The sequence below is a fragment of the Erigeron canadensis genome, chromosome 1 (assembly GCF_010389155.1).
Source record: "Erigeron canadensis isolate Cc75 chromosome 1, C_canadensis_v1, whole genome shotgun sequence".
Taxonomy (NCBI): Eukaryota; Viridiplantae; Streptophyta; class Magnoliopsida; order Asterales; family Asteraceae; genus Erigeron; species Erigeron canadensis.
The window spans coordinates 2185096-2198039 of record NC_057761.1 but is presented as its reverse complement, the minus strand read 5'-3'; the positions used below and the strand labels follow the sequence as shown (position 1 = coordinate 2198039).

Here is a 12944-nt window from a genome sequence, read left to right as displayed (position 1 = left end):
TATTTCATAATGGTCGTGCAAATTCTTACTCATTATTTGTAAGTGGTAAGAAAGTCACTCTGACTTCTCTGAAACCCAATGAGTTAATGAAAATTGGCAAGGAATACCAGCCCAGCAATGCTTTGTTTATGTCCCAGACTGAAGTTGAAGAAGAACTCACTGGAGGTTCTCCGGTTATGATATTACTGGTGCTAGAGCGTACTGAAGAAAAGGAGTTCACTGGAGTCCCTAGTCTCCTGAAGTCTTTACTGAAGGAATTCACTGATGTTTTCCCAGAAGACTTACCTGAAGGATTGTCGTCAGTTCTTCCAAACAAAGCTGCTTACATATGTTCACCAACTAAAGCAAAAGAGTTGCAAAGACAAGTAGATGAGTTGGTTGCCAAAGGTTATGTGAGAGCCAGTATGAGTCCTTGCTCAGTTCTAGCTCTCTCGGTCCTAAAAAAAGATGGTTCGATGAGAATGTGTGTTGATAGTAGAGCCATAAATAATATAACTATTAAGTATAGACATCTCATTCCCATATTGGATGATATGCTTGACGAGTTACATGGCTCCAATGTGTTTTCAAAAATTCATCTCAGAAGTGGTTATTACCAGATCAGAATGAAAGATGGAGATGAATGGAAGACTGCTTTCAAAATCAAATGAGGCCTTTATGAATGGTTAGTAATGCCTTTTGGTTTATCTAATGCTCCCAGTACTTTCATGAGACTGATGAATAAAGTTCTCAGACCACTTATTGGTCCGTTTGTTGTTGTTGTTGTTGTTTACTTTGATGATATTCTGGTATATTCAAAATCTGAAGTTGAACATGTTAATCATCTGAGAAGTGTGTTTGATTTACTGAGAAAACACCAGTTGTATGGTAAACTGGAGAAATGTGACTTTATGGTAGAAAGTGTAATATTTCTTGGTTATGTGGTGTCAAAAGAAGGTATCTCCATGGATCCCTCAAAGGTGGAAGCCATCAGATCATGGCCAGTTCCAACAACAATCACTGAAGTAAAAAGTTTTCATGGACTAACATCTTTTTATAGAAGGTTTATCAAGAATTTCTCTACAGTAGTGGCTCCAATCACTTACTGTCTGAAGAAAGGTGTATTTGACTGGCCAAGTTCATCCCAGTTGGCATTCGAGTCACTGAAGGAAAAGCTCAGTTCAGCTTCAGTATTATCTTTGCCAGATTTTGATCAGTTGTTTGAGTTAGAATGTGACGCCAGTGGTGTGGGTATTGGTGCAGTTCTGGTGCAAGCAGGGCGTCCAGTGACATATTTCAGTTAAAAACTTTATGGTTCAAAACTGAAGTATAGCACTTATGACAAATAATTTTATGCAATTATTCGTGCTATTATTCACTAGTCACATAATCTGAAGCCAAAAGAGTGTGTTTTATTTTCTGACCATGAAGCACTGAAGTTCATTAATGGTCAACACAAGCTTAATGCCAGACATGCAAAATGGGTGGATTTTTTGCAATCTTATTCATTTGTTTCAAAACATAAAGCTGGAGTGGCTAATGTTGTTGCTGATACACTCTCCAGACGATACTCATTATTGTCCATTCTGGAAGCAAGAGTCCTTGGATTTTCTTTCATTAAGGACTTGTATGCTGCTGATCCAGACTTTTTTAATCGTCTTACTGAAGCTCAGCAGAAAGGATCATTTGTTGTTCAAGATGGTTTCTTATTTAAAAATGGTAAATTGTGTATTCCAAGGGGTTCTATTCGTGATATATTGATAAGAAAGGCACATGGAGGGGGTTAGTTGGCCATTTTGGCATAAACAAAACTGGAGAAATTCTGACTAAACACTTCTACTGGCCAAGTCTACTGAAGGATGTTCAGAGTATTATCAGTCGCTGCCCAACTTGTCACCAGGCGAAGGCAACTTTTAACAAGGGTTTGTATACTCCTCTTCCAGTTCCAAGTCAACCATGGGAAAATCTTAGTATGGATTTTATTGTTGCACTGCCCAAAACTCAAAGGGGTAAAGATTCAATAATGGTGGTTGTTAATCGTTTTTCGAAAATGGCTCATTTTATTCCTTGCAATACTACAAATGATGCTTCAGTAGTGGCAAATTTATTTTTTAGGGAAATTGTTCGCCTGCATGGGATTCTAAAAACAATTATCTCAGATAGAGATGTGAAGTTTCTAAGTTATTTCTAGAAGACATTATGAAGATTGATGGGCACCAGCTTGATGTTCAGTACGTCTCATCATCCTAAGACTGATGGACAAACTGAAGTCACTAATCGAACTATTGGTATGTTGTTAAGGACACTGCTGAAGAAGACTTCGAAAGATTGGGATCTGAAGCTTGCTCATGCAGAGTTTGCTTTTAACAGAGCTCCAAATTATTCAACCAGTAAATCCCCGTTTGAAATTTGTTATGGTGTTAATCCTTTAACTCCAATTGATTTAATTCCATATTCAATTGAACCAAAAGCAAGTATTCAAGCTGAGGCTAGAGCCAGAGAGATCAAGAAAATTCATCAACAAGTGAAGACCAGAATTGAGAAGGCTAATGCAGATTACAAGGCAAGAGCAAACAAGTCTAGAAAACAGTCCAGTTTTGCTCCAGGTGATTTAGCCTGGGTACATCTGAGAAAAGAAAGATTTCCATCAAAAAGGAAAAACAAATTAATGCCAGAGCTGAAGGACTGTTCAAAATTTTGGAGAAATATGGTGAAAATGCTTACAAGGTTGAGTTACCTGGAGATACATCCGTTTCAAGTACTTTTAATGTGGGTGATTTGATGCCTTATCTGGAGGATGAGTACCTAGAAGACTTGAGGACAAGTCTTTCTTTAAAAGGGGAGATTGATGCAGAAATGTCTAGGTTCACTAAACTGGAGAATCCAACTGAACTGAACAAGATAGATGAAATGAAGAAAACTGATGAGATGATGCCTCCAGAACAAACAATGTTGATTCTGCCAGTCATTGCCCATTTTAGAGAAGTATTCACTGAACCGGTCCAGTCACCAGTTGCAACACTTCTCCAGTGGCGTGTTGCTCCAGATGTTACCAGTAGTGATCCACCAGTAAAGCTTTCCAGAAGTCCACCAGTAACGTTCTCCACTGAGGCAATCCAGTGACTGTTTTGGTCAAAAATCACCTAAGATAATCTACGTCGAAGACTTAGATTAATTAAGTAACCAACCTTTCGTTCGTGAGGTTGTGTGCTTGTAAAATATGTTGAGTTACAAAGATGCGTTGCAAAGAAAGACTTTTGAAAATAGATTATGTCGACTAAACAATAAAAAGGGTCAATGTAATCGCAAACTAATGTAAATAATGCAAGATATGTTAAGATAAACAAGATATTATGCAAGAATCAAATAAGTAAAATGTAAAATAAAGAGTAGAGAACAAGAACACCGATATTTGTTGACGAGGAAAAGCCCTTAATCCTTAGAGGATCGCCAGCATAAAAACCCCGGGAGGAAACAATCGTTCCTGCCTTGTTCTTTTATTGATTATTGTTGAAATGGATACAATTGGTGGAAGCAGGGTGATCGATCTTTCTAAGTGTGTAAGTAGCGAAATATGCAGAGTGTGTGAGTACAATTAAATGATAGCAGGTGAAAGCAAGTGCCTACGATCGATCAAGCCTCTTCTATTTATAACGTTGGAAATAAACTAACTATCCGATATTGTAGGGATTTTCCAGGTCTTCAGTCATTGAACGTTGGTGAAGGTCTTGACTGGTCAAGTGACCGTTGCTGTATTTCTCCTCATGCAGAATTCCACTTGAAGTCCGACTATGTTGGGGACTAAGTCTTCTTTGCGTGTTGAAGAGATTCTTTACGCGTATGCTTGATTTTGTACCGTTAAAGATATTTCTCCATGTGAGATATTGAATAATATCAGCCCTGCATGTATATCTCAAGAGGAAATAATAATGACATGTTTAACAATACGTTATCTTTCGAATGTTCCGCTGTGTCAAGATTCTGAGATGTCAAGATCTTGGGCTTTCAAGATATTGGTACTTGAAATTTATTCAGGCATAACAGTGACCAACTACAGTCAAGTCTATTGATGAATGCTCCAGAATTATGTCTCTAGTGGAAGTTCAGATACTAGTTTCCAGTTGCATTAATAATTTTTGTTCTGTCGCATGTTTGTGGGACCTAATAAAGAAAGAATGACAGTTTTCGTAGAAGAAGACAAGGAAGAGAGAGTGGCCACGTTATTTCTAACGGTTTGTGGGTCCTCTTACAAAAGGAATCTATCTAGAAGCTTTGTCTGTCCGTTTCCTATTGGCTAATAAGTTGGTGGTTGTTCCTTGCACATGACAGCCTTTATTATTTTAATATTGTATTTCGTTAATTCCTAGGAAATAGTTTTATCTATAAATAGGGGTTGTATTTCTCATTGTAAATCAGATTATGTTGTTGAATGAAATTAATAGAGCAGCCTCTATTTCTTGTCGCAAAATCTTCATTTACCTTTATAATTTACCATTATAGATCTTTGATCTTGGTGGTTTGGAGTGATCCTTTTATCTATATTTGTGGTGGTTCGTCCTTTATCAAATATAGTGGTGAGATCTTTAATCTTCGATTCCTTTATCTGTGTTTGTGGTGGCTAGAGCTTTATCAAACATAGTGGTGGGTTGGAGTGTTTCCTTTATCATTGATTCCGGTGGCTTGGCCTTTACGAATCTTTGTGGAGGATTCTTTTATCTATCATTTTATTTATCATCTTGTTTCTTGTTTATATCATAAAATCCAGAAAAATATCAAAAATAATAATTGTGAGTTGTTGTTGATTCCGCTGTGCTTGGTTTTTCGCGTGTTTTACGTAAATTTTTTTACTCATAAAACACTTATAAAAATTTTATATTCGAGAGAAAGGTACATGCGTGTAGCGGCGGTGATGGAGGTGATGGCGGTGGCGGTGATGAGGTGATCTATATCGAATGACATCTCTAATGAAAGAGTATCTTCTATAATTTTTATAGTTTATTGATGTACGATTTTATAGATAAAGCGCATCTAGATTTTGAATAAAGTTTAAAGTTGATTTTTTTTTTTTAAGAAAATTTAGAGATGATAAATAGAAAATGTTGGAACATATATAATTTAGGTATTAGATTTAGATAGGACTTATTTAACATTTGACGGGGTCAGAGCAAATATACAATAAAATTCTAATGCACAATTGGACATTGAGCACGCCAGCACGGCAAAGAAATTTCCTAATACGTACGTACACAAGCAAAAAATCAAAATTTAACAAAGAGTATTATCTATATATATGCATTCAAACTTCAAAGTATTACGCTATAAGAATCAAGATATATGAATGGGACGAGTAGGTGTAGGTTCCCACTCATTTAACCTTTTAAAGCATTATTATAATTCGATCAGTTTTTTTTATGCTAGATTTCATTATTCTTTACATATATAAAATAAAATAAGTAATTGTACAACGTAGAATAATCAAAATCAATCCGATCGATGAGTATTATTAATACCAGTAATTATATAAAATAATTCTAGAAACGAATGTATATATGTTAGACTACGTTTCCATTCAAAAGGTCGTCGTCGGAGCCAAGTCAAAAATCATTAGTATATATTAAGACATGCAGTAGCACGTGTAACTTCATTGTATTTGTATGTATGTAAGTTTTTCCAAGCTACATGTACACACACATTTGACATTTAATTAATTTCTCGACTCAAAATAAGCATATAATTATATATGGAGAAAACGAAGAAAGAATATTGTTATGGAACTTGTTTACTGACATCTATAGTGATCAATATATTGCTTACCACATATATTCTACTAGTGCATATATGTAGCGAAAGTGGATTTTGGTGGGTAGATATCAAGCCTTTTCATCGACGACATAGGCATGAGCGAGAAGAGCTTGAGATTGGTTATAAATTGAGTTGGAGTGCGAAAGCAGCCGGTGAGGCAGAAGCGGTCGCAGCAATATCGTGCTCTGGACACGGAAGAGCTTATGTTGACCGTGGTGTTTGCGAGTGCTACAGTTGCTATACTGGTCTTGATTGCTCTCAGTTATCTCCTAATTGTTCTGCAGATGCTGATAGGTAATTACCTACCTTCCTTGTTCATGTCTTTCTCTTTGGTTTTCATTCATGCATATGCATGTTGATATATAATTAAGACATTAATTAAGTCCGTTGGAATATACGAAGCACTAGTGGGTATGTTGCAATTTAATAGCACTTGAAAGTTGTTAATATTATCTGCAATGTTGGAGAACAATAACGAGTTTTTGAAAATTCGGATTGGAATCGGGGAGAACCTGAATTAGGTTGATATATTTAAAAATAATAAAATTTGAAATTATATGTAATAAACATCAACTTTAAATATAACAAGATTAATACTCGATCGGTGATCGGGTTACCTGAAAACAACATATTTGACTCATCAAACCCACTTGATCATTTGACCCAAAGCCAACTCGATACAGATCGACTCGATTGACAGCCAAAACAATTTGAACTGTCAATACTCGACTCAACCCGAAACCAAAATTGGTACCCGCACGAAAATAACCGAGTTAGGATTGTGAAATCTTGAACCGTCAACCCACTAACCATATTTTTCGGGTTAGGTTATGGTTGACCTATTGGGTTAACAGGTTAACCCTCCAACGTGAAAATATTTTTAAGTTTATATAATTTTTTAAACAGGTTGACCCATCAACCCATTTGACCTGAAATCAACCCACCAACCCATAACCCATATGGCCTATTTGACTTAATATTAAGCCGCCAACCCGTCAACCCACCAGCCTATTTGACCCGACAACCGAAAACTTGACCTATTAACCCGCCGAACCAATTTTTTTCAAGTTGACGGGTTGGTTTGGGTTGACATGTTGTAGGTAAGAGTTGAAATTTATAACCTGGAATTTTTAATGGGTTGGGTCAGAGTCACAGATTTTTTACCCGTCAACACGTCAACCCAAACTCATTGACAACCTTACTAACAATAGCGGTTATTTACATATCTACATACCTTTTATAAACCATAAAAAAAAAAGTTGATTTGATATTTATTTACAAATTAAAATAAGCTATTGATTAACCTGTGAACTTGCCAACCCATGTGAACTCGCCAACCCATGTATTAGTTTGGTTGACTCGGGTCGACCAGAGTTGGATCCAGGTTGAAGTGTCTGATCTTAAATTTCAACCCGCCTTAGTTTAATACATAGTCCTTAAAAGTTACATAATAACATATACATATAGCAGACATTGCAAGAAATATACGTCTTATCATATTCCAAAATGATGTTTAAAATGAAATCGAACATACATTTAAGATAATCTTTAAACACTTCTACAATTTCAACTATAATATATATAGAATGGGTTTGATACACATAAAGCGGGTTTTATGACCTTTTATAAATATTATTATTGAAAAAAAGATTATAATAATAGTTTGAAAAATATTTATTATAAATAGTTTTAATAAATATTAACTATCGTGTATGTGTAGGGAATGTATACATTACTCCACTAAAATGTTGTAAATGAATGATTAAGTTGTTTATAGGCAATAACCAGACTCTCAATACTTGACTCAACTTGAAACCCGACTTGAAATTATCAGAGATTTTCAACCCGTTAACCTACCAACATGATTTATCGGATTGGTCCACGTTGAGTTTTCAAGTTGTTAAGTCGACCCGCCAATCAAAATTTTTAAGTTTTTAATAATATTATTGATAGTTTTTTTAAGTTGAGTTGTTTAGAAGAAACGTATTTTTTGGTAATGAACATCTAGTTATATTATATTTGAAAGTAGTCAAAGTGTTGAATTATTTGCGTCATTTTATTGAATCCTTTTTATAAAACACTTCATGCCAATAATAAAATAAATTCTGTTAATCAATTAGGGTTAACTCTTTAACTCTCGATAGCCGATTTCACCAAAATGTGAAATGTCGCGAGGATAGAGTATAAACAAAAAAACTTTATAAACATTTTAGAAACACATGCACCATTATATTAAGCCAATTTCACTAAAGTGTGAAATGCCACGAGGATAGAGTTTAAACAAAAAACAACTTTATAAATATTTTAGAAACAGACGTACCATATTAAATTAAAAGATTTTTAATTAATTTTATAATCTTAGAACAGAATCGAATGTATCTAATATTAGTTCATTGAATGTTTATTTTAGTGGGGAAAAATAAATAATCATTGTTGATAAATAAATAGTATATATAAATTGATAAATTTTTTAGCTACAAACAAAATATCATTTGCTTTTTGATTTTTTTTAATCTACAAATGTATTACAGAAGTATGAGTTTATGAATGTTAAGTTATATTAAAAGATTTTCAACTCATTTAGAATTTGAATCTATTTTCTATAGTTTCTCTTTAAATTCAGTTGTTACCAAATATAAAAATGACATTTAATAGTTTCTAAATATAATACAACCAATCATAATATAAGAAAATAAAACTCTCAGCCAATCAGAAGCGAAAGAATTCATTCTTTTTTTCTCTCTGCTCTACCGGCAATATATATATATATATATATATAATTTTCTAAAAATATCAACATAATACTTTAAAATTCAAACTTAATTATTTAGAAACATAAGTTTAAACCAATTTAGGATTTTATTAGAAGTTTTTATTCAGAGAGAAATAAAATTGACCAAAATTGACACGAGTAGGCCGACTTTGACCCAGTTGACCCGATTCTTGATCGTTGACTGAATTTTAGTCCGATTCAGCTGACCCAGATTCGTGACGGAGGTGATTCCAAGTTCGAGGCCAGGTTCCTGGCCGAGTCGGCCAAGTTTAACAACACTGGTTATCTGTAACCTTGTTTCGCTCTCTTTCGATTTCATAAGAGCTTGTTAGAGCACGTTTGGTTAGAAATATGTTAGAAATATGAGGAAGGGGGAAGGTGGAAAATGAAAATGAAAATGAAAAATGGAAAAGAAGAAAAAAAAGGGTGCGTTTGGCTTTGAAAAACATTCATTGTTTTCCATATTTAATTTCCAAGAAAACATCGAAAACATAAAACGCGTTCGAATCATAGTTTTTCAAAAAAATTTCCCAGGAAACCAAAAAACAATATTTTTCCACTTTTCATTGGAAAACTTAAAAACGTCGTTTTATTGTTTTCTATTTTTCATTTTTATTTTTCATCTCCCCCTCCTTCTTTTTCCACATTTCTAACATATCTTCTAGTTTCTAAAATGAAAAATTGAAAATAACATTTTAAATTAGAACATGTTTTGTAAATTATTTGTTTTTTTTTGAAATAAAAAACCCCTTTAGCTTTTTAGAAATTATAAATGGAAAATTAGAAAACATATTTCTACAACCAAACGAGGATGTTTTCGAGTTTTTCGTTAAAAAGTGAAAAATACTCTTTGAAAACTATGATTCGAATGTGTTTTCTAATGAGTGTTTTCTGAACTAAACACGCTCTTAATAATCTGACTGGTCATATATATTTTTTTCTTGTTTTTAAAAATATATCTTGATACATATGATATATACTTTCCCTTTTTGTTTTTAAAATAAAACTTGATACATATGATGCAGTGGGGATCCGATCTTTTTGGAGCCATTTTGGATGCAAAATGCGGCGGATAGTGCAGTTGTTATATCAGGATGGCATCGTATGAGTTATGTATACAATGACAACACCTTGATGTCAAGTGAGCTCGAAAAGTACATTCGTAAGATGCATTCGATTGTTGGGAATGCTGTCACACAAGAAAGATATTTGGTTTTTGGTATTGGCTCAACACAACTCCTAAATGCAGCAGTTTATGCTCTTTCCTCACAAAACTCATCTTCACCTTCCCATGTCCTTGCTTCAGTCCCATTCTATCGGGTAATAAACACAATCTATCTTCAAACCAGATAGGATATATGTAATAATCATTTATTCATTAATCATTATCATATCTATTTATAGCTTAATTCTTACGAGAGTAAATACCCGTGCGTTGCGGCGGTGAGATGGTGGGAGTGATAGCTAGGTCATAGAGTGTGATATGTCATAAAGTGTGATATGTCATAAAGTGTGATATGTCATAGGAGTTGATATGTCATAGAGTATGATAGTCAAATGCCTTAACCGTAGGGGCTCCGTCATCGGATTTAAAAATTCGTCGAAAGTATATCGAATGACATCTCTAATGAAAGAGCATGAAATTTTAAGAACCATACAATTTTTATAATTTATCGATGTACGGATTTTGAGATAAAAGATTTTGAATAAATTGGAAGAATAAATGATTTATGTAGGAGAGAGAAAAAAAACTATTGGTTGAGATTTGAGGAGAGAGAAAGGGTATTATAGTTATTTTAGGGAAATATAGAATAGATATGAGTGATATTTTGGGGAAGTACTTAAAATCAATATTGAAAATTTAAGTTCAATGTTAAAAATTTAGATGAATTGAAGTCTGCTTTATAATATAGTAAAGATTATATAATTGGTTGTAATTGTTTCATGATTAAAAGGTGTACAAGACTCAAACAGAGTATTTCAATTCAAAAACCTTTAACTTTGAAGGAAATACGACCTCATGGAAATTGAATAATTCCTCAAACAACATGGATGTAGTTGAATTTGTAACCTCGCCAAACAATCCGGATGGAGAATTTAAGACATCCGTTCTAGGTGGAAAGACAATATACGATCATGCCTATCTTTGGCCACATTTTACACCTATCCCTGGCCCTTCCGATCAGGATGTCATGATTTTCACTCTTTCAAAGCTTACTGGTCATGCCGGTGCACGTTTTGGGTATGTATAGTTGCTTTGTTATTTCAAACTTATAACTCATTTTGGAAAATAACTTTTCATAATGTGTTAATAATTTACATATGTATGTTATGTAGATGGGCTGTGATAAAAGATAAAGACGTATATGACAAGATTTTAAACTACATCTTACTGGCTGATTTGGGGATTTCAAAGGACACCCAATTAAGAGTTTTGAAGCTACTAAAAGCAGCTGTTAAAGATGATGGAAAACCGCTTTTCAAGTTTGCTTATAAGACAATGAGGGACCGCTGGGAGAGGTTGACTAATGTCATCTCAAAGTCAACAAGATTTTCGGTTCAACAAAGACATCCTTTGCACTGCAATTTCTTCAATGAAACTAGGCTACCATCTCCAGGTAATTATGTTTATTACATGCTTATTCTCTATGGTCAAATGGTATATGGAATGAAGTTGTTAAGGTTAACCAAAAGGGGTGGTAGATTAATAGTAAAAGCTTGGTTTCTAAGAGTTAAAATACTTACAAGGTCCCAAAATCAAATCCTAGGATGTGGAAAATATACTCCCTTATGCTCATAAAAGTTCACCTAAACAAATGAAAATTGGAACATATGATTTTTGCCATATGCGTTAATAATGAAATGAAAATTGGAACATATGATTTTTGCCATATAAATTGTGAAAATTTAGCTGTTTAACTTTGCACACAATTTAAGTTCACAATCCTCAACCAGTCATATTTTACCTTTAATTGTTTGTTTTTTGGACAAAATACTTGATGCAGCTTATGCATGGGTAAAATGCGAACGAGAAGAAGATGAAGATTGTGGTGCAATACTAGAAGCTGCGAAAATTAAAGGTCGAGCTGGAAGTGTCTTCGGTGCTAAAGATCGTTATGTTCGACTTAGTCTCATCAAAAGCCAGGACGACTTCGAGTTGCTTATGCAACGACTCAGTGAACTTGTGCTTGTTGAGAATGGTAACACCTAAACAAGGATTGAACTAGTGCTCGCAACCAACTTTGAGATTTACTTCTTTTATATAATTGTACTTTTGGTCATTAACTTCCATTACGCAATATCAACCAAATGCATACCTTGGCTCCAAAAAGTAAAACACATGTAAACATACCAAGTTAGGTTATATTTGTATGAAATTCAGGTTTGGATTGTAAGTAAACACATATATATGTTCGTGTAATATATTCAAGCTAGTTTCTTGGGTCATTATATAGACAATCTCAATACCCCACAAGCTAGTTTCTTGGGTCATTATTTAGACAATCTCAATACCCCACAAGCTAGTTTACTCCTTACCAAATTGTGAGGCTTAGGTACATATCCGACTGCACACATGATTGAAGATATTTACCACTAAATATTGCTCAAGTGTGGGGTATCTGATGGAGAGTTTTTATCAAAGCATAAGTTGTGTGGCTTGTGCATGTCGGTACCAATATGGTATCAGAAATAAAGCAAGACGTTCTTTTCAATTATATTTACATGTTTCCAGTGAATAAAAATCAACATTTCTACAATACAAATTAGCATTACATATTTGATGAAAAACGACATATGACTAATTTGATAGACTAAAAAACTTGCTTAAAAAAGAGATCAAAAGTAAAATTATAAGAGAAAATGAATGAAATCCATGTGTCATTGAGTGAACATCAGTTTTGTTTTTGAGTTTTAAGTCTTTGACATATATTACTAATATATGATAGCAAGTCATACTCATATAATGTAAATACTTCTCAATAGAATGTTTGTTCAAGAGTTCAATAGGTAAGTAACTATAACATTACACTTATTTAAGTAAAATACACTTATATAAAGTAAAATTTAGCTTATTTTATAGTGAAGCTAACTAATTGGAATGACTACTACCTACTAGTAAATATACTAAAAGGCATGCATAAGTTTCTATCATGTTTTTTTTTCTTTTAACGAGATAAGTTTTTATAGTTGAATACTCTTGTGATAATAGTCTCATCAGTTAACGACCGCTAAGTTTTGTTCAGGTGTTTGTTTAACTGGAGTTACAAAAACAGCTGCACATCAAACACTTTTCTCTAACACGGAGTTATGTCTTTTCCTTTAACAGGTCTTAACAATCATTAAATTGTATTTGAGTTTCTAAAATGACAGATTCACTTATGTTATACTT

General features: G+C 33.7%; 1 protein-coding gene across 1 annotated transcript; it reads left to right on the top strand.

Moving 5' to 3' along the window:
- Nucleotides 1–5659: 5659 nt before the first annotated feature.
- Nucleotides 5660–11951, top strand: LOC122585303 (tryptophan aminotransferase-related protein 4-like). Its single transcript, XM_043757431.1, has 5 exons — nucleotides 5660–6075; nucleotides 9580–9874; nucleotides 10510–10796; nucleotides 10892–11172; nucleotides 11560–11951. The coding sequence occupies exons 1-5, from the start codon at nucleotides 5720–5722 to the stop codon at nucleotides 11763–11765; spliced, it is 1425 nt and encodes a 474-aa protein (XP_043613366.1). The 5' UTR covers nucleotides 5660–5719; the 3' UTR covers nucleotides 11766–11951.
- Nucleotides 11952–12944: the final 993 nt, after the last annotated feature.

What these genes read in the sequence shown, in the direction of transcription:
- LOC122585303 (XM_043757431.1), top strand. Translation starts at nt 5,720, where the DNA reads ATGGAGAAAACGAAGAAAGAATATTGTTATGGAACTTGTTTACTGACA. An exon ending in TGTTCTGCAGATGCTGATAG is followed by an intron (nt 6,076 to 9,579) that starts GTAATTACCTAC and finishes CATATGATGCAG; the next exon opens with TGGGGATCCGATCTTTTTGG. An exon ending in AACTAGGCTACCATCTCCAG is followed by an intron (nt 11,173 to 11,559) that starts GTAATTATGTTT and finishes TACTTGATGCAG; the next exon opens with CTTATGCATGGGTAAAATGC.